The sequence below is a fragment of the Theropithecus gelada genome, chromosome 13 (genome assembly GCF_003255815.1).
Source record: "Theropithecus gelada isolate Dixy chromosome 13, Tgel_1.0, whole genome shotgun sequence".
Classification (NCBI taxonomy): Eukaryota; Metazoa; Chordata; class Mammalia; order Primates; family Cercopithecidae; genus Theropithecus; species Theropithecus gelada.
In genome coordinates this window covers 59,740,194-59,760,124 of record NC_037681.1, presented here as the reverse complement: position 1 = coordinate 59,760,124, position 19,931 = coordinate 59,740,194, and the positions used below count along the sequence as shown (strand labels likewise).

The 19,931-nt window shown below is 37.1% G+C and overlaps 1 protein-coding gene across 2 annotated transcripts in view; it reads left to right on the top strand.

Annotated features, from left to right (window-relative positions):
• The window catches only part of MAP4K3 (mitogen-activated protein kinase kinase kinase kinase 3), a 193,273-nt gene that overhangs the window by 88,138 nt on the left and 85,204 nt on the right, over positions 1 to 19,931 (top strand). For both annotated transcript variants that reach the window (XM_025354623.1, XM_025354622.1), the window contains exons 4-6: positions 12,531 to 12,595; positions 18,413 to 18,468; positions 19,313 to 19,360. In XM_025354623.1, the coding sequence (XP_025210408.1) occupies positions 12,531 to 12,595; positions 18,413 to 18,468; positions 19,313 to 19,360 (169 nt within the window). The remainder of the gene's footprint in view (positions 1 to 12,530; positions 12,596 to 18,412; positions 18,469 to 19,312; positions 19,361 to 19,931) is intronic.

The window sequence follows — 19,931 nt, the reverse complement described above, 5'->3', positions numbered from 1 at the left end:
GTGAGCCACTGCACCCAGCCTTGTTTTTGTATTTTTTTATAGAGACGGGATGTCACTGTTGCCCAGGCTGCTCTCAAATTCCGGGGCTCAAATGATCCACCTGCCTCGGCCTCGCAAAGTGTTGAAATTACAGGTGTGAGCCACCCTGCCTGGCCTTCCCTATGTATTAAAAAAACTCTTAAGTTTTTCTTCAGTATACTTTAGCAACATCCAACATACTGTAACTTATTGCAGGTTCCCGTTTTCATGTGGTCCGGGTACAAAACACTTTTTCTCTTCTCGTTTGGGCCCAACAGATAGAAAAGACTAAGATATTCTGCCCTGTCACCTTTCCAGCTTTTGAAAAGCCAATTGGACCTGCTGTTCATGGTTGTAACCGCTCTTGTACAGCTTTGATTGCCCCACCTTGTTTAAGGTGGAGGTGTGGGGTTTTTTTTTGTTTTTGTTTATTTGTTTGTTTGTTTTGGGGTTTTTTTTTTTTTTTTTTTGAGACAGAATCTCACTCTGTCACCCAGGCTGGAGTGCAGTGGCACTATCTCAGCTCACTGCAACCTCCCAGACTGGAGTGCAGTAGCACAGTAGCGCATATTGGCTCACTGCAACCTCCACTTCCTAGGTTCAAGAGATTCTCCTGCCTCAGCTTCCCGAGTAGCTGGGACGATAGGCGCACGCCACCATGCACAGCTAAATATTTTCTTTTTTTGAGACTGAGTCTCGCTCTGTCGCCCACGCTGGATCCCAGGCTGGAGTGCCCTGGCGGGATCTAGGCTCACTGCGGGCTCCACTTCCAGGGTTCAGGCCATTCACCTGCCTTAGTCTCCCGAGTAGCTGGGACTACAGGCGCCTGCCACCCTGCCCGGCTGATTTTTTTCCCTGCCCCCTGCCCCGAAGCTGAGTTTGTTCAGGCTGGAGTGCAGTGGCGCGATCTCAGCTCACTGCAAGCTCCGCCTCCCAGGTTCACGCCATTCTCCTGCCTCAGCCTCCCAAGTAACTGGGACTACATGCGTCTGCCACCTCGCCCGGCTAATTTTTTGTATTTTTAGTAGAGATGGGGTTTCACCGTGTTACCCAGGATGGTCTCGATCTCCTGACCTCGTGATCCGCCTGCCTCGGTAATTTTTTATTTTTAGTACAGACGTTAGTCATGCTGGTCTCGAACTCCTGACCTCAGGTGATCCACCCGCCTCAGCCTCCCAAAGTGCTGGGATTATGGGAGTGAGCCACCGCGCCTGGCCAAGGTGTGGGTTTTATGGAGACTTCAGGGAATTAACTAACCCTTTTCACATAGGGATAGGTACTATGCCCAGGTCAGTGGCTGTTACACATTTTGAATGGGTTCTTTAGCAGCCAATTTAAAAGTACTTATATGATGAGTTATTCAAACAGCAACCTAACACAGATAGTTTCTCCATCAGTTTGTATGTTAGGAAGCCTACTCAGCACAGGCAGTTCTGTAAGTTCAAAGAAATATTCTCTTAAAACCATTGAAGTTCATGATACAAATAACTAATACAATTAAATAACACCACTTCAAAACACTTTGTTTTACTGCTATTGGTCCTAACAAAATGACCTACCTACTAGACTCAGCTAGGAGAAGTATTACAAAGGTTTTTTTCCCCCAAGGGCAAGCTGGTCTTTAAATGAGCATTTTTTTTTCCACCAGGGACATTGATCTAAGAGTATCTCTCAAACATGATCTGAATCTTACAGAATTATGGAACCATCCAAAATCTAACCTGTTATTCCAGGATAACCCCACTTATTTATATGGCACCCTTGGTATGGTAAAATGAGCATGATCTTTTTGCCAGAGACAAATCCTGTCTTTGGTAGTTAAGAGGTTAAGTTCTGGAAACAGATTGTCTGGTCTGAAACTTGGTTCTATCACTTATTAATCAATTATTTAACCAGTTTGTGCCTCTGTTTCCTCATCTATAAAGTGGAGATGATGATAATAATAGCTACATGATAGGATAGTTGTGAGTGCTTCCTGGATAACTACATATGAAATACTAAGAACAGTGCTTAGAATATAGTAAATGCTCAATAAGTATTTGCCGCTATTGCTGCTGCTGCTGCTGCTGCTACAACTACTGTGACTTAATTTTCTAAAAGTATCATTATTTTAGTGTCTCATTTGATCTTTCAGCAACCTGGATAGCAGTATAACTGTGGTAGATGTTATTTCCGTTTTACAAATAAGATTCTTGAGAGAATTTAACATCTAAGTTTTTCATTTTATGATTTTGCTTTATTCCAAATACAAAGAATACAGAAAGCAAAATTACCCAGAAACCAAAGTAAAACAGACAAAAGTAGGATCATTTTTTTTTTCAGTAAAACTATGTTCTTTTAGTGTTGTATAATCTAATATTAAGAAACACTGATTTAAATATGTTATTTTATTCTATAACGGATATAGCTGATCAAAGTGATATGATGGTAAATAGTCGTATAATGTAAGACAGCAATTAATTTTATCTCTCTCTTGCTCTTTTCTTCTGTAGAGATTCTTCCCATATTCCCTAATTGAAGTTCAGTCTCAGCCAAGTTTGGAGTAGGGAATCCTAATAGTTAGACTTGTAGGATGTTAGATCTGTAAGGGACTAAGAGATGTTGTCAAATTACTCTTGGTTATAGATGAGAAAATGGAATGGGAGATAAATGACTTATTTAGGCTATTCGACTTCTCATTAGTGGCACTGGGATTTAAACCTGGCGTTCCAGCTAACTAGTCTGATGTCTTTTTTGGCATACCATTTTGAGATTTGGCATACCATTTCTGAGATTTAGTCTCAGAGGGAACATGATTTCTTGAATTCTTTCTCATTACTGAATGACTTTACAAAGGAGGATCTTGTTTGAACTTGATACAAACCCCGTAAAATATATACGGTTCATTGCAACATTCTTCCTTCTATTTGTTGCTATTACAACCTAGGTAACAAATTTAGACAAAAAGTCGAGGAAACTGAGCAAATGTAGTTTGACCATTGATAAATTTCCCCCTCAGAGAATCAGACTTAACCTATGAATTATCTTGGTAGATGACTAGCATGTAAGTAAGTTTCAGAAGCCCATTTTGTGTCAGGGTAGCTGTGCTCGCTTCTGAAGAAATACTGAAACTGAGCTCCAATAAAGCAGAATACCTGGCATTCTTCTTAACAAGGCCTTTCCTCCTCCACTGTTCAATATCATTAATATACTGTACAATAAGAACTCAATAGACGAAGCTTTACCATTTAAAAAATTTAGTCCTTGTTTGGTATGTATTTGTATCTGAATATTTATGTTTGTGTATTTATTATCTGAGGTCAGAAGTTTGAGATTAGCTTGGCCAACATGGCAAAACTCCCATCTCTACTAAACACATTAAAACATAAAACAACAGAATTAAATCATCATAGACTTATTCTTTACAATTCTTTTGGAGCATAACTATTACTTCTTTTATTTATTTTTTTATTTTTTGAGATGGAGTCTCGCTCTGTTGCCCAGGCTGGAGTGCAGTGGCGTGATCTCGGCTCACTGCAAGCTCCGCCTCCAGGGTTTACTCCATTCTCCCGCCTCAGCCTCGCGAATAGCTGGGACTGCAGGCGCCCGCCACCACGCCCGGCTAATATTTTGTATTTTTAGTAGAGACGGGGTTTCACCATTCACAGGATGGTCTTGATCTCCTGACCTCATGATCCGCCCACCTCGGCCTCCCAAAGTGCCGGGATTACAGGTGTGAGCCGCTGCGCCTGGCCTAACTATTACTTCTTTTAAACTAAAGATGAGTTTAAATTAATTTCAGATTCCTTCTAAGCATTCCTTAGCCCAGCATATCATTTAAGAATAAGTTAAGAAAATGCAGACATTCGTCTCAAGCTTGAACCAATAAAAGCTTAGGGAGAAAAACAATAAATGCTCCTTTATTTTTTTTTGAGACAGAGTCTGGCTTTGTCGCCCAGGCTGCAGTGCAGTGGCATGATCTCGGCTCACTGCTACCTCCACCTCCCGAGTTCTGGAGATTCTTCTGCCTCAGCCTCCCTACTAGCTGGGATTACAGGCGCGTGCCACCACACCCAGCTAATTTTTGTATTTTTAGTAGAGACGGGGTTTCACCGTATTGGCCGGGCTGGTCTCGAACTCCTGACCTCGTGATCTCCCTGCATCAGCCTCCCAAAGTTCTGGGATTACAGGTGTGAACCACCACGCCTGTCCAACAAGTGCTTCTTAATAAGCCAGTAGAAGATTTGATCCATACAGTAAAAACTATCTAGAATAGATATTTTAAACCTTTGGGCTGGGTGTGATGTTTCACGCCTGTAATCCCAGCAATTTGGGAGGCTGAAGCAGGTAGATCATCTGAGGTCAGGATTTTGAGATTAGCCTGGCCAACATGGCAAAACTCCCATCTCTACTAAAAAAAACAAAAAAAACAAAAACAAAAAATTAGCTGGTCATGGTGGCACATGCCTGTGGTCCCAGCTACTAGGGAGGCTGAGGCAGGAGAATCACTTGAACCCGGGAGGCAGAGGTTGCAGTGAGCCAAGATCGCTCCACTGTACTCCAGCCTGGGTGGCAGAGCGAGACTCTGTCTCAAAAATAAAATAAAGTAAATAAACTTTTGAAGTACAGAGTACTAGTTTAGATGAGCATTCTTTACCTCAATAACAAATATGTAAATCACCACCATTTACAAAGTGTTTATACATTATTTCTTAGCATGTAGAGTGCAGTGTTGATTTTCACAGATATAAAGATATCTAAAACCTAGTCCTTCCCTTTAAGGAGCTTATAATCTAACAGGAGAAGTAGGCATGAGCAAATAATCGTAACATAATATGCTAGATGCAGTAATAATTTAGAAGTAAGGCACAAGTGTAAGGATGATAGACTGTCTGATTTTTGTCAAAGTAGGGGAATCAGAGAAAGCTCTGTGAATGATGTAATTGCCAAATACTGGGTGTTAAAAGATTGATAGATATTTATGTGTATAGAAAAATTGGAATTTTTGGCGAAGGGAACACATGCATGAAAAACTGTGACATATTCAGGAGACAGCTACTGGTCTCACATTAGAGCCTGAGAGGGAAAAGGGGTTACATAGTTACTTCTCAGTATGTGCAGGGATTGGTTCCAGAACCCCAGTGGATACCAAAACCCATGAATGCTCAAGTCCCTCATATAAAGTGGCATAGCTGTGCACATCCTTTAATTTAAAATTATCTCTAGGTGACATATGTACCTAACACAGTGTAAATGCTACTTAAATAGTGTAATAATTTATTAATTTGTATTATTTTTATTGTTGTGTTATTTTTATTTTTTCCCCTCTAAAAATTTTCAGTCTCCAGTTAGGTGAACCTGCGATTGGTTGAACCCCACAGGTGCTGGACCAGTGGCCTCCAGAGGGCCGAGTGTAGTTGGAGTAGATAAGGTTGTGGAGATATAGGCAAAAAGGAATCTTTTATGCCTTAATTAGGACCTGTAGGGACTGAGCATACTGGCTGAAAGATTTTAACAGAGTTAGTATATTCTATGGAGGATGGACCTAGGGTGGAGGGGATTAAAACAGGCAATTTAAACTAATTACAGTGTATTTATCACAGTAATCCTGGAAAGAAATGTTGGTCTCTTGAGTTATACAAAACTGGGGAAAATTTTTTTTTCTAGAGCCAAAGACAGTGCTGAGAAGGGAAGCAACTGGATCTTAACTCGAAATATATTTGTGAATGTCTTTTTTGAATACTTAGAATATGAGAATAAAGATTACAGTTAAGTCACTTTATACCCAGCTACTCTTGCTTTTAAAACAGGGAACTTTCTAATTTAAGAATATTCTACTTTTACGAAAAGCTGCAGATAATACAGAGAACTCTGCAGATAATACAGAGTTCTCTGTATTTCCTTCACTCAGCTTTCTCTGATGTTTACATCTTACGCAACCATGGCACACTTTTCACAACTACGATATTAACATTGGTGCAATACTATTAGCTAAACTCAGTATACTTACTCGGATTTTATCAGTTTTCTGTTAATGTCATTCTCTTTTCTGTCTTTGAGAGGAATTAGGAATATATCTTGAAGTTGATGTTAATTTGTTATTTGTTTAAGCCAGGGTTTCTCACCTTTGGTACTATCAACACTTGAGGCCAGATACTTTTTTTGTTGTGGGAAGTGGTCCTGTGCATTGTAGGATAGTAGTTAATATTAGTACCCCTTTCCTCTGTTAGTTACCAGTAGCACCCCCTCCCCCAGTTGTGACAACCAAAAACGTACCCAGGCTTTTTCAAATGTTCCTTGGGGGACAGAATCACTCCCAGTTAAGAACCACTGCTCTAAGCAAAAAAACTTTGGTGGAGTTAGATACCTTCCTTTACCAGTATTGCTAGGATGTTTTCCACAGATCATTAGTTCTGAGGGATACAAATACGTGTTTTGTAAAAAAAGTGGGTGTATTGAAAAAATAATTTGGGTAAATAGTAAACTAAACAGAATTAGAAGTTTTATTTCTTCGTTTTCTTTCTCCTCCATCTCTTCCCCCTCTCAACTTGCCCCATCCCCCTTCCGCTCTTTTTTCCCTTCCTCCACCTCTTCCCATTACTTTGTCTTCTTTCTGGTACCCTTCGTCCTTCCATTTTGTTACCCTCCCTTCTCTTCGCTTCTCCCTCCTCTCTCCAACCACCTGCTCACTACAGGATTTCCCAGAGCCTTTAATATACCAGTGGCCTTGCTAATTTCCAAGAAAAGACTGTGTGATATTTTTAAAAACTGATTTAACTGTGCAGTGGTTTCTTTCTGGAAGCATATTTCACGTAGGATTGATGTTCAGTGGCTCATACTTTGGAAGTATAATTATAGAGAAGTAGATCAGCCTGTATCCCCCAGGTACAGCATCCTTACCTCTCATTATTAAAGGGAAAGGAGAGTATACATTTGGAATGCAATAATTTTTCCTTATTAGTAATTTTTAAATGAACCAAAAAATTTTAAATTTTCTTCACATTAAATAAGTTATTCTATATTAAAACATCTAGCAGTTATTAAACTTTCTGTTTTTCTCATTGATGATTAAGGTTGAATTGTTTTGCTGAATATAGTGGAATAGCCATTGCTTTGGTCAGTAAGACAGTAACTCACATACAGTACAGGAATCAGGGGACTGCAGTGTAGAGATCGCTACCCATCCTCTCCCAGGGAGGATGACTCGGTGTGCCAACTTCAGGCAGATATTCGAGAGTTGCTGATTCTTAGTGGTCTTGGTCACATTTTATTTTGCTTTTCAAGTTATGCTATATTTGAGAAAAATACATAAATATACTTTGGTTAGTTTTAAGTCTGTGATGTGTTACAAAATGTGAGAAGATTAAAAAGTGTGTTTTAGGAATTATAAGAATTTCAGAACCATAAAATATCTATTAGAATTTTGGTCCCTATATGCTCTGGTAGACATCAAAATAGTTAACTTTTCCTCCTCTACTTATTTTTCTGTTTCTTGTAAGATAGATAATTTTACAAAATGAGAAAACAGAATTCTGAGGATTTGTTGAGTCAGGACATAAATACGATACATTGAACATTTACCTCAGTGGTTAATTTTATTTCAGTTCAGATACCTAGGGACAAAGATTTTATAATTGACCTGCATAAAATGGGCTGATTGACTCAAGTCCTTTCCTGTTAGGCATATGGCTTGGTGAATGACCAAAAGCAAATGTAGATTTATCATTATAAGAAAGATGTTCATTGGACAGATGAAAGTCATTTCTCTAATAGACTATGACTACTCAAGCTTTTTTGATAATACTAGACTTTAACTAAATAGATTATAAAAGTAAAGGATTTTAGGCATCTTAAAAAGTATTACTATATAGTCCTGATTTTTTTTTTCTGTGTATAAACTGGAAAGTCATTTTACATAGGATGAATAGAAAATTGTATATTTAAGCACAGGGAGAAAAGACAATAGACCAACTTCAAGTAGAAGGTAGTGTCATATTGAAATATGTAAAAAGCAAGAACTCATTTCCTGCATTCATTTTCTCTAGTAAGGAAAATTATTTTCAAACTGGAAGGGGTAGGAAAAACACTGTTAAGATGGAATTGAAACACAAGATGGTGAGTAGATAATTATAAAGCAGCTAGACACCTTAAATTTTTAGACACTTTCAGATTTATGTAAATTATATCTCATATTGAAAATTCAGCAAATGTGATGGTAGTCCATTAGCAGTGAGTGTTGACAAACAGAAGAGGTATCAGAGATTAGAGATCAACAATGAACAGTTTGTAAATGAGGGGAATAGTTGGTTTCTAGAAAGTACAGACTATTAAAGTTGTTATCACTCGTCAGTCACTAGCAAAGCTCTGGGATAAATTATTAATCGGATAATTACTGACCACTTAAAAGAAAGAAGTTGTGATTAACATGACTATTTATTTATTTATACTTTCACTGAGTTCCAGGAGCAATTTAAGATGACTTAAACATCTTTAAGTTAATTTACAAGTTAATTTAAGTTACACTACACTACACTACACTACAAGTTAAAGTTACACTACACTTAAATGAAGATGACTTGTACACTACAAGATAAATTATAACAAAGGGAGTAGACAACAGCTTACATTTATTGTGCTGTATTCCAGGTCCTTTACTAAGCAGTTTACATGTTATTTTATTAATCCTAAGCAGACCCCAAAACAATCATTCAACCTGTTTTTTGTAAGCTGTGTAAAGTCCTAGTTGCCTGCATCTTAAGAACTCTAGGCTGTCATTTAGCATGAAAGATTCACTTGTGGCAGATGTGAAGATATTTTAGAGCTATGGTTGGTCATAGAACCCCTTTATTTTATACTCTTAAAAATTGCTTAGTACCCCAAGAGAGCTTATGTTTTATATGAATTATATCTATTGATATTTACCATATTAGAAATTAAAGCTGACACATTTTTAAAACTCGAGAATACAACATGAGCTCGTATTCCAGTAGCTGTCAGGGATGACATCATTTTCACACTTCATGTAGTCTCTGGAAAACTCCACTGTGCTCTCATGAGAGAAAGAGAATGTAAAGAGCAAATAATTTCTTAGTGTTATAAAAATGGTTTTGACCTTGGTGGCCCCCTGAAAATGTCTCAGGGACTCTCATGGGACCCCCAGATCACACTTTGAGAACCATTCTTCTAGAGGAAGGATTCAACTAACCTAGAGAGATCAGGCTATGGAATCGTGCATTCTAGATATATCCAAATTGGAGCCTAAGCAGCATTCCAAATATTATTGACTTGCCAGAGTCTTTATACCTCAGGCAGAGGCAGAGAAATGCCAGATGGTAATTCTAAGTAATCTACATAGAGTGTCATTCATGTTTTAAAAATATTTATAATATTACTTAAGCTCATTAGTAAACCCACTAGTGCAGATTAAAATAGTTTATAAGCCAAGTTCTTCCAGTTGCCACCTCTGGAGGGTAGACTCCTGATTTAGGTTCTTTCAGATGCTAACCAACTGCTTCTGGATTGTGGGAGTTGGGAGCAGGAGTGGAGAGGTATATTTCCAATTAGGATTCTTTAAAAAGTTAGCTCACTGCCCCAAGGGTGTGAATTAAACCTAATGCAATGTGTGTTATGCTTTCTTTGCTGAAGCATTTTAAAGTGTTATGCTAGGAAAGCTAATAAGACACCTGTCAGAAACAAAGGGATATGAATCAAAACTACTAATTTTTTTAAAGTATAGGATTTAACTAGTAAGAAAAAGGTCCTATGCTTAGTTTCATTGAACCAGATAGATAAATATGAAACTGGAGAGAGAACTGGTCTGCCTTTTGTTTTATAAAGATCCAGAGGTTTTGACTAACTACAGACAGTAAACTAGCAGCTTAGTGTAGTTGCTGAGAAGTTAACGATAGCTTTCAGCTAAGTTAATAGAAATACAGTGATCAAATAAAGGAGACAGTGGTTACATTCTCTGGGGGATTAGAAAGATCACACATCTGCCAGTCTCAGACATCCATTCTGAAAGTTCTTAATACCGGGCCACTGGGCAGCTGGCGCATATTTATGTAAGTTATATCTATTGGTATTTACCATATTAGAAATTAAAACAAATTTTTATATCAGCTATATGCTTCAATTTCATTTTTATGTGGACCACCTGTGAACTGCAGCTCCTGGATGGCTTCAGTTTTATTTTGGGCTTCACACTCTTTAGCATTACCTTCTAGAACCATGATACCTTGCTACTTCATACTCTGAAGTTCATTAACCTTTGCACTCTGATAGCTTGTGCTCTCTTTTTGTTTGCTGCGTTGTCCACTGCAGTCAAGTCAGCTCACTTCTTAGGTCTGGCTGATTCTTTCAGATACTAACCAACTGCTTCTGTATTATGGGGGTTGGGAGCAGGAGTGGAGAGGTGTATTTTAAGTTCATTGACCTTCGCACTCTGATAGCTTGTGCTCTCTTTTTGTTTGCTGCCTTGTCCAGTGCAGTCAAGTCAGTTCACCTCTTAGGTCTGGCTAATTCCACTACTGTCAACCATATGTGACTTATGGCTGATAGAAGCATCTCTGCTTTTTTATTTTTATTTTTTAAGATTCAGATCTTGATCTGTCACCCAGGCTGAAGTGTGGTGGCACTATCATAGCTCACTATAACTTTGAACTCCTGGGCTCAAATAATACCCCCACCGCCACCCCCTGCCTCAGCTTCCAGAGTAGATGGGACTACAGGTATGCACCACTTCTCCTGGCTAAGTTTTTTTGTTTGTTTTTTAAGAAATGAGAGTCTCACTGTGTTGCCCAGGCTGGTCCCAAACTGTTGACCTCAAGAAATCCTCTTCCCTCAGCCTCCTGAGTTACTGGAATTACAGGTGTGAGCCACTGGGCCCGGCTCAGCATCTCCACTTTTTAATGTATTGTTCATGTAACACTCAGGATCTTAGTACTTGATTTTGATGCCACATTTTAAGAGAGACAAGGACCGACTAGAGATTATCTGCAGGAAGGTAACTAAACTGAAAAGTTTGTAAACAAAGGATTGTTTCACAGTGTGACCCAGCCTATTCTAGGTTTATTTCCTGCTACTGTCCCTTCAGGCAGACTTTCTTCAACTCACACTAAATCACCCACAGTCTGCCACATGTGCATTTCTTTCAAGTTTTCATTCTTTTACACAGGTCCCTTCCTGTCTCTCCCAGGCAAATTTCTACTTTAATTTCAAAAGACCTAATTCAAATATTTTCTCCTCCCTAAAACTTTCCATTCATTTTCCTAGGTATTTTCATCTCTGGGTTCCCACAGTACTTTATACATGCCTGGATTATGCATTAATCAAATTATGATCCAACCCAAGTCAGCAGACTTTTTCTACATAAAGGGATACATCGTAAATATTTTAGGCTTTGTGGGCTTACATGGTCTCTGTCACGACTACTCAGGTCTTCTAGCCTGAAAGCAGCCATAGGCTGTATAGAAATAAATGAGTACGACTGTGTTCCAATGAAAATTTATTTATTAGCACTAAAATTTGAATTTCATGTAATCATCATGTGTCAAATATTATTATTTTTATTATTTTCTCAACCATTTTATTTATTAATTTTAGTTATAAGTAACAGACCCATTCCCAACCATTTTAAAGTAGGAAAACGATTCATAGTTGCAGAGGTGTATAAAATCAGGCAGCAGGCTAGATTTGGTTCGCTGGCCATATTTTCCTGATCTCAATCTAATTCGATATGTTTATTCTTTCAGTCACTCATGCATTCATTCATTTATGGAACAAATATTTATTTGCTGGATATTCTGCTAGACACTGAGAAGGCAGTGGTGAGAGAGACAGACATATATTTAGGTAGAATCTTTCTTCTGCATTAGAGCTTGCTGAGTTCAGAGATTTTCTATCCCATCTCTGTACCACAAATAGTACATTTCCTGGTACATTTTAAGAGATTAAGTAATGAATGACTGAACAAAGGAATAGGCTATATAAATCACTGCTGATTATTTCTCCTATGACTATATGGTTACAACAGCTTATAATTTGAGTATGAGAGAGAAGTGCTATCTAAAGAGAAGTGAGTGAAAAATTTTAACAGTATTTTGGAAAAATCATTGTTGAATCTAAATGTGAAGCTAACACTTATATTTTGCCTGTTTTGTTGATGAGAGTGCTAGCAAAGTAGTATACTTTGAGATTTATTGCCATTTGTCTGTGAAGAATCTGGGTAGATGTATAAACTATTGGGAAGGAGAAGTTTTTAACTAAAGGGAAATATTTTCATTATTTGGATGTGCCTGATGACAACTTTGTATCCAACAAATGATGTATTATAAGTTTAAAACCTCAGGTTGGATTATAGTAATACATTATATTAAGTAATTCATATACTCATAAAGATTAATTAGTTATTTTAAAGATAACACGTTGCATTTGTTGTTTTTCAGTGTTACAGCTTACAACCTTAAAATACTTGTTACCTCACACAGACAGTTTTAATCATGAAAATATGATACATGCTTCTTTTCTCTTTATAGGCGAGATAAGCTTTGGATTTGCATGGAGTTTTGTGGAGGTGGTTCTTTACAGGATATTTATCACGGTAAGACCAAAGTTGTATTTTTATAGGGATTAGGTTGAATTTCTTAAAATACAGCTATTTACTATATTAAAACATCAACATTATCTTAAGGAAAGCAAGCTATGTTTTATCATTATATTGTTTGGATATATAAAGGTATTTTAGATATATACGGAAGAAAGGAGGAATCTTTACTATAATTTACAAGTTGGAAAATTAAATGCATTTGAATTATTTGCTAATTCTGAAGAGGCATATTGTAGTTATTTCAAAAATTTAAACTCAGACCTGTAAAAATGCAAGGGCTTTGCTGGTGAATGCTAAGCTGGTAAAATATCCAGTGTATACATGAGTAATGATAATAGAAAGATTTATTTTGTTCTCATATATTCAAGAAATATCAATTAAATGTTTATTCTCTTAGATGCTGCCAGATTCTGAGGAATTAAAAAATAATTAAAACATTTTTCACTGGGAATTCAAGGAGTATATAAGAGAGATTTGTAAAGTAAAATAAACAGCCTTTTGTTTTTCTTCCTTTTCTGTTTCTGTTGGTGGATTATTGTCACAAACTGCAGATTAGGCTTTTGATTAATGTAAAATAAAATCCTGTCTATTTTCTGAGAAAATATTTTGGACCTTTTTTCTCATTTTGTCACAGAATTCGGGCTCCTGTTTTCTAGTGTGGGACCACTTAAGTAATTTGAGGGGCAAATTGCACTAAAGCAGACATGTAAGACTATTTGGGCCAGAATTTTACTGTTTCTATTTTACTTAATTTCACTTTGTCTTCTTGGCATAGGTTTTACTTAACCTGAATATTGACATAATAGTATTTTACTGGGCTGCTAATTACAGTTGAAATAGGAAAAAGAAAATGATGGATTTTCTGGAATCATTTTAGAAAGCTTAATAAAGAAAATGAGCTATTTACATTGGTCTTTAAAAGATAGGTAAACTGGGTAGAAAAAAGACAAGGGCCGGGTGCAGTGACTCATGCCCTTAATTCCAGCACTTTGGGAGGCTGAGGCGGGTAGATCACCTGAGGTCAGGAGTTCAAGACCAGCCTGGCTAACATGGTGAAACCCCGTTTCTACAAAAATACAAAAATTAGCTGGGCATGATGGCGAGTACCTGTAATCCCAGCTACTCAGGAAGCTGCGGGGGGAGAATTGCTTGAACCTGGGAGGCAGAGGTTGCCGTGAGCCGAGATCGCACCATTGGACTGCAACCTGGGCAACAGAACAAAACTCCGTCTCAAAGTAGTAATAATAATAATAATAATAATAATAAGACAAAGAAGTGCATTTTCAGAGATGAAGCCTTGGTACAGTAACATGAAGGTGTGACTCATGTGTGATCACTCCTGTCGGTGTGGGCATGGGGTCGGATAGGGAGAGCCTTGAAGACCAGGTAAAGGAGTATGAGAACATTTCTGCTTGATGAAAAGTTACTTTTTTAGGATACTTTTGATTAAGTATAGTTGTTCTTTAATGAATATTTGAGAAACTTTTCTTTATTTGTGTCATTTTGATTTCAAAGTTTCAGTGAAAATGAAGAGATATTTGGCATTATTTTATATTACAAAACAAATAGTATTTCTAGAAGCTTGTGATTTCTGTGTTAGAAATTCAAATGGCTATTCCCCTGCCTTTTTTTTTGGTTGGAATTTGGGTGATTTTCTCTACTGTTGATTCCCTTCCTAATTGGCTTAATTTCCCTTTTCCTGAAGTTTCTTTTTTTTTTTTTTTTTAAGCATAGTCTTGCTCTGTCGCCCAGGCTGGAGTGCAGTGGCGCGATCTCGGCTCACTGCAACCTCCACCTTCCGGGTTCAAGCGATTCTTCTGCCTCAGTCTCCCGAGTAGCTGGGACTACAGGCGCCCGCCACCACACCGGCTAATTTTTATATTTTTAGTAGAGATGGAGTTTCACCATATTGGCCAGGTTGGTCTCGAACTCTTGATCTTGTGATCTGCCTGCCTCAGCCTCCCAAAGTGCTAGGATTACAGGCATGAGCCACCATGCCCGGCCTCCTGAAGTTTTTTCAGCAATATTTTAGTGGTAAACTTCCTCAGCGTTTGACCCTCACTATTTGTTGATCATTTAAGTGGGTATAGATAGGTATTTTCTAGGTTGACAGGTATTTTCTTTCAGCATTTTGAAGAAGGTGGGCCATTGTCTTTTAGATTCTATAGTTATTAGAACCTTCTGTCAGTCTGATTATTGATCCTTTGCAGGTAATCTGTTCTTATCTCTAATTCCTTTTAGTCTTTTTCTCTTAATTTCTGGTGTTTCTGGTGCCTAAGAATGGGTTTATTTTTACTTTTTCTGCTTAGGACTTAACAGGCTTACCTCAGTTTTGCTCTTTTATCATATCTGGACAATTATCAATTGTTATGTCTTCAAATATTTTCTCCCCCAATCTGCAGTCTCTCCTTTAGAATCTTAGTTAGATGTACATTAGATCTTCATGTCTCTTCAACTCAATTTCCTATTTACCACTTTTTTGTCCTTCAGGAGAGCACTAGAGATACTCGTATCGATCTTCCAGGTCACTGATTTTATAGCTGTATTAGAACATCCATTAGATTTTATTTTTGGTTACCATATATTTTCATGTCTAGAAATTATTTAGTTCTATTTTACATCTCCCTCCATTATTTTTTCCTTTGTGTCTTGTTCTTATAGTTTTCATTCCTACTTTTGCATCTTTAGTTTTTAAGGAATACCTTTTTTTAGTCATTCTCAGATTGTTTAGTGATTTCATCACATATCCATATGATTGGTCTTAGGTGTCTGATTTTGCTTTCTTCATTAAGAAGCAGGACCAGTTTAGTTACAGAAATAGGTTGTCATGATTCTTACCATTCCATTTTAACCTAACTGGTAGAAGTAACAAAGTAATGTGAATTCGTCAATACTGATTTATTTATACTGGTCAGTAACTGGGTTAGTGGAAAAAAATGGCATTTTTCAGGTACCCTTGGAGGTTCTCATACATGAATACTGGGGATTCATATGCATATACAAAACCCCAAATCCTATCTTTCTGTGTGTTCACTCTTTTGGCTGCACCCAGTTTTTCACCAAATAACTTTTCATGGCAATGCGTAATACTCTTTGGCTAGTTATAGTGTTGTATACTTGCACGGTCATATAGGACATATACCTCCATTTATGTGTCTTTCTCTCCTGCCTCAGTTTTATCACATTGTCATTATATAGACAGAATAATTTATTTGATGAAGGGAAAGTTATTTTAATAACCCTAGTGCTTGTGAGGTTTCCCCTTTAACTTTTGTTTACTTTTACTTTGAAGAACTAACAGTAGAACCTTTTATTGTTCCAACATAGTAGGATTTTTTATCTATTTTCCATTGAGCTTTTTGTGTTTGTTTATTTAATATTGTTCTTTAACAACTTTCCACAACCCATTATATCTTTATGGTTAATTATTTTCTCACTTATTTTATAATTTTGGATTTTGAGATCATCATTAATGAGGTTTTTCGGTGGGAATTCTGTGTGGCATTTGAAGGTGTGTCCTTCCAGAGTTTCGTTTTTTGTTTTTGGGTTTTTTTTTTTTTTTTTTTTTTCTGGGATCCTAGTGACCTCATTGTTTCCAATATATATTTGAACGCTCAACCTGAGTAAGGAAGCCTATGGTGGCAAATTCTAAGAGGAGGCATTTTTCCTCCATCCCTATGACAGCCAGAATCCCTAGTTATCTTCTGTGCTTGTCTACACCTTTAATGAGGATGTAGCCCTCTGAGGGTTCTAGTTGTATATGGGTGTTTGTTTTAGCTCTTCTGCAGACCTAGGTCCTTGTCTTCTGTACCGGGTAAAGGATAATGCTAAAGCCCTAGCTTACCAAGATTGACCTTCCCCTAAGAGACAGCTAAAATATTCTTTCACAGTTTTACCTTCTATTTTTCATTTCAGTTTTTGTTTTTGTCTCCTGGGAAGGTATCATACTATTTGTAAACTTAGCTAGTAATTGAAAAGATTATTTCTGAAAAAAAAATTTGCCTTTCACTTCTAAGTGTTATTTTCGGGGTTTTCAGATTATCTTATTTATCGTATTATAGAAACAGAAATCTCAAGGAGTTGTATCTTACTGAATGTGTGTGGGCTTGGAAGCCACAGAAGTAAGTTACATGGTTTATCCGTAGACATTTAAACCCAACCCTGTCCTTAAAATAATCTAAGTGGAATAGATTTCTCTCTTTCATAATTGTGAAATACTGCAAGTATTCCAAACTAAACATGTTTACAAATCTGTTAAGTTTTTGTAAATGTGAGTTTACTATCTAGCCAAGGTTTTTATCTTTGGAATTTAATTCAATTTCTAGGATAGTCTCTCCCACTTAATGTATTTCTTTATTCTAAAGTGATTTAATAGTGAAAAAGAAAACTATTTTATAGTGTACAGATGCTCTGTTTGTGCTGCTGTACCAAAATGCCTGAGACTGATTAATTTATAAACAACAGAAATTTATTTCTCATAGCTCTGGAGGCTGGGAAGTGCAAGATCAAGGTGCCAACAGGTTTGGTGTCAGGCAAAGACCCGTTTCTCATAGAGTGCACACAGTGTCCTTACATGGCAGAAGAGATGGAAGGGCAAAAAAGAGTGGACACTGCTTGAAATCTCTTTTATTAAGAGTCTTAATCTCATTCACAAGGGAGAAACACTCGTGACCTAATCTCCTCCTCAAAGTCCTGCCTCTTTGAGATTAAGTTTCAGCATGAGTTCTGGAGGGACTTAGCAGATGCACACACAGGAAATATTATTTATAAGATTAAGACCTGTATATTGATGTAAAGATGTTCATCATAAGTGAAAAGAGTAGGTTTCAGAATTGTATGTTGTAATATGATTCCACTTATGTGTTTCTGAGATACATAAAGTTTATAAAATGTCTGTTTAAAATCATCTGGTAGATTATAGACCAAACTATTGGTATTGCTTACTGTTGAGTAACATTTTGGATGAAGAAGAGACTTTTAATTTCCAAACTTTTCTATTGATTGAAACTTTTTAAAGTGAACATATGTTAATTTTATAGCTATCTGGCTAGTATTTTTATAAAAAGTATTGATTTAAAACTAGTCATAATACATGTTCTACGTCAGTTGAAAAGCTTTAATAAAAACTAGCTAAACCTGTTGGACATCTTTTCTTTTGATGTTTTAAGAGATTATATTGATGAATGAGATATAAAAATGAGAATATAATTAATTTCAGTGACTACTTCATTCATTCATTCATTCCATAAATATTTATTGGGTTGCTTTTCTGTGCTAGGCACTGTTCTGCACACTAGAGATATAACGATGAGCAAGTCAGATTTTTAAAAAGCAAAAACTTGGCTGGGCACAGTGGCTCACACCTGTAATTCCAGCACTTCAGGAGGCTAAGGCGGGAAGATTGCTTGAGCCCAGAAATTCAAGACCAGCCTGGGCAAGATAATGAGACCCCATCTCTGCAAAAAATAAAAAACTAGCCAGGTGTGGTGGCGTGCACCCGTGCCCCCAGCCACTCAGGAGGCTGAGGTGGGAGGATCACTTGAGCCCAGGAGGTCGAGGCTGCAATGAGCTGCTATCGCACCACTACGCTCCAACCTGGGCGACATAATGAGACCCTGTCTCAAAAAAAAAAAAAGGCAAAAACTGGAGCCAGGCACAGTAAGACAGTAATTCAGGCCTGTAGTCCTAGCTTACATTTCAGTAGAATTGTTTAGGTATATTAAGTCTGTTGCTTAAACTTGCAAAACTTTATTATATATTGAAAAACATGCATTGACTAATTTTATGAGTATTAACTTTCTTCTTTTGCAGTAACTGGACCTCTGTCAGAACTGCAAATTGCGTATGTTAGCAGAGAAACACTGCAGGTAAATCAAGTGCTAATTCAGAAATAACATCTTTCATTAAACTAAGTCTTTACTTATTGTGCATTACCTGTTCAGCAAAGTAAGAACTAAATATTTTAGTTTGGTAAACTCTTAAAATGAGTTTTAATACATTTGAAAATTGTGCAATGAACTCAAATTATATTTCCCAATAAATACTTTAAAGCCTAAATGTGATGATATAACCTAAAATTTGAGCACTATGGATCTGTTATTGTATATTTTCCTCTTAATAACAAAGAAAATTGAGCACTGTCATGGGAATTTAAACACTCTGATACTAATTAGGTATATACTTTTTAAAAGTTATTTCAGCCGGGCACGGTGGCTCACGCCTGTAATCCCAGCACTTTGGGAGGCCGAGGCGGGCGGATCACAAGGTCAGGAGATCAAGACCACGGTGAAACCCCGTCTCTACTAAAAATACAAAAAATTAGCCGGGTGCGGTGGCGGGCGCCTGTAGTCCCAGCTACTCAGGAGGCTGAGGCAGGAGAATGGTGTGAACCCGGTAGGCGGAGCTTGCAGTGAGCCGAGATCGCGCCACTGCACTCCAGCCTGGGCGACAGAGCCAGACTCCGTCTCAAAAAAAAAAAAAAAAACAGTTATTTCAAACTGTTTGTAGAATTTACTGAAAATTTTGTTAGAAAAATTAGTCATTTTCTTGATCTTTTTTTAAAGATCTCATTAAAATATGTTAATGAGTACTTCTAGATCTCCTGTAAAGATTAAATAAAATACACAGAATACTACCCATTTGATCACATAAAATCCCAAAGTGTGCTCTGTGATAAAATCTTGTTTATTTTTCTGTTTTTTGAAACTCCAGGGATTGTATTATCTTCACAGTAAAGGAAAAATGCACAGAGATATAAAGGTATACATTATATTTTTAACATAATAATCCTCTCTTCATTTTTAAATACTCTGATCAGATTGTCTTGGGCAAAATTGTTTTATTTGATAGATTTATCTGAAATGTTACCATAATAAAAATGAGTGATACTTTTAATAGTTTAATTTTTTATGGCAGCTTTATTGAGGTACAAGTAACATACCATGAAATTCACCCTTTTAAAGTATATCATTCAGTAGATTAATGTTTTAATAACTCATTTTAGCTTCTTTGTAGTTATTAGTAAAATGCAGAGTAAGTTTATAGCTTTCATCAAGTTATAGTTTTTAGTAAGTTTAATACTTTGACCATTTCAGTGAGCTTTTGCAGTCTTAAGTCTAAGTCTTAGTCATGCATCAAAATGGATAAACTGACCTTTAACATTTTCTCATAGTCTTCTTTTCTTTTCTTTTCTTTTTTTTTTTTTTTTTGAGATAGATTATCGCTCTGTTGCCCAGGCTGGAGTGCAGTGGCGCGATGTTGGCTCACTGCAACCTCCCCCTCCCGGGTTCAAGTGATTCTCCTGCCTCAGCCTCCCGAGTAGCTGGGATTA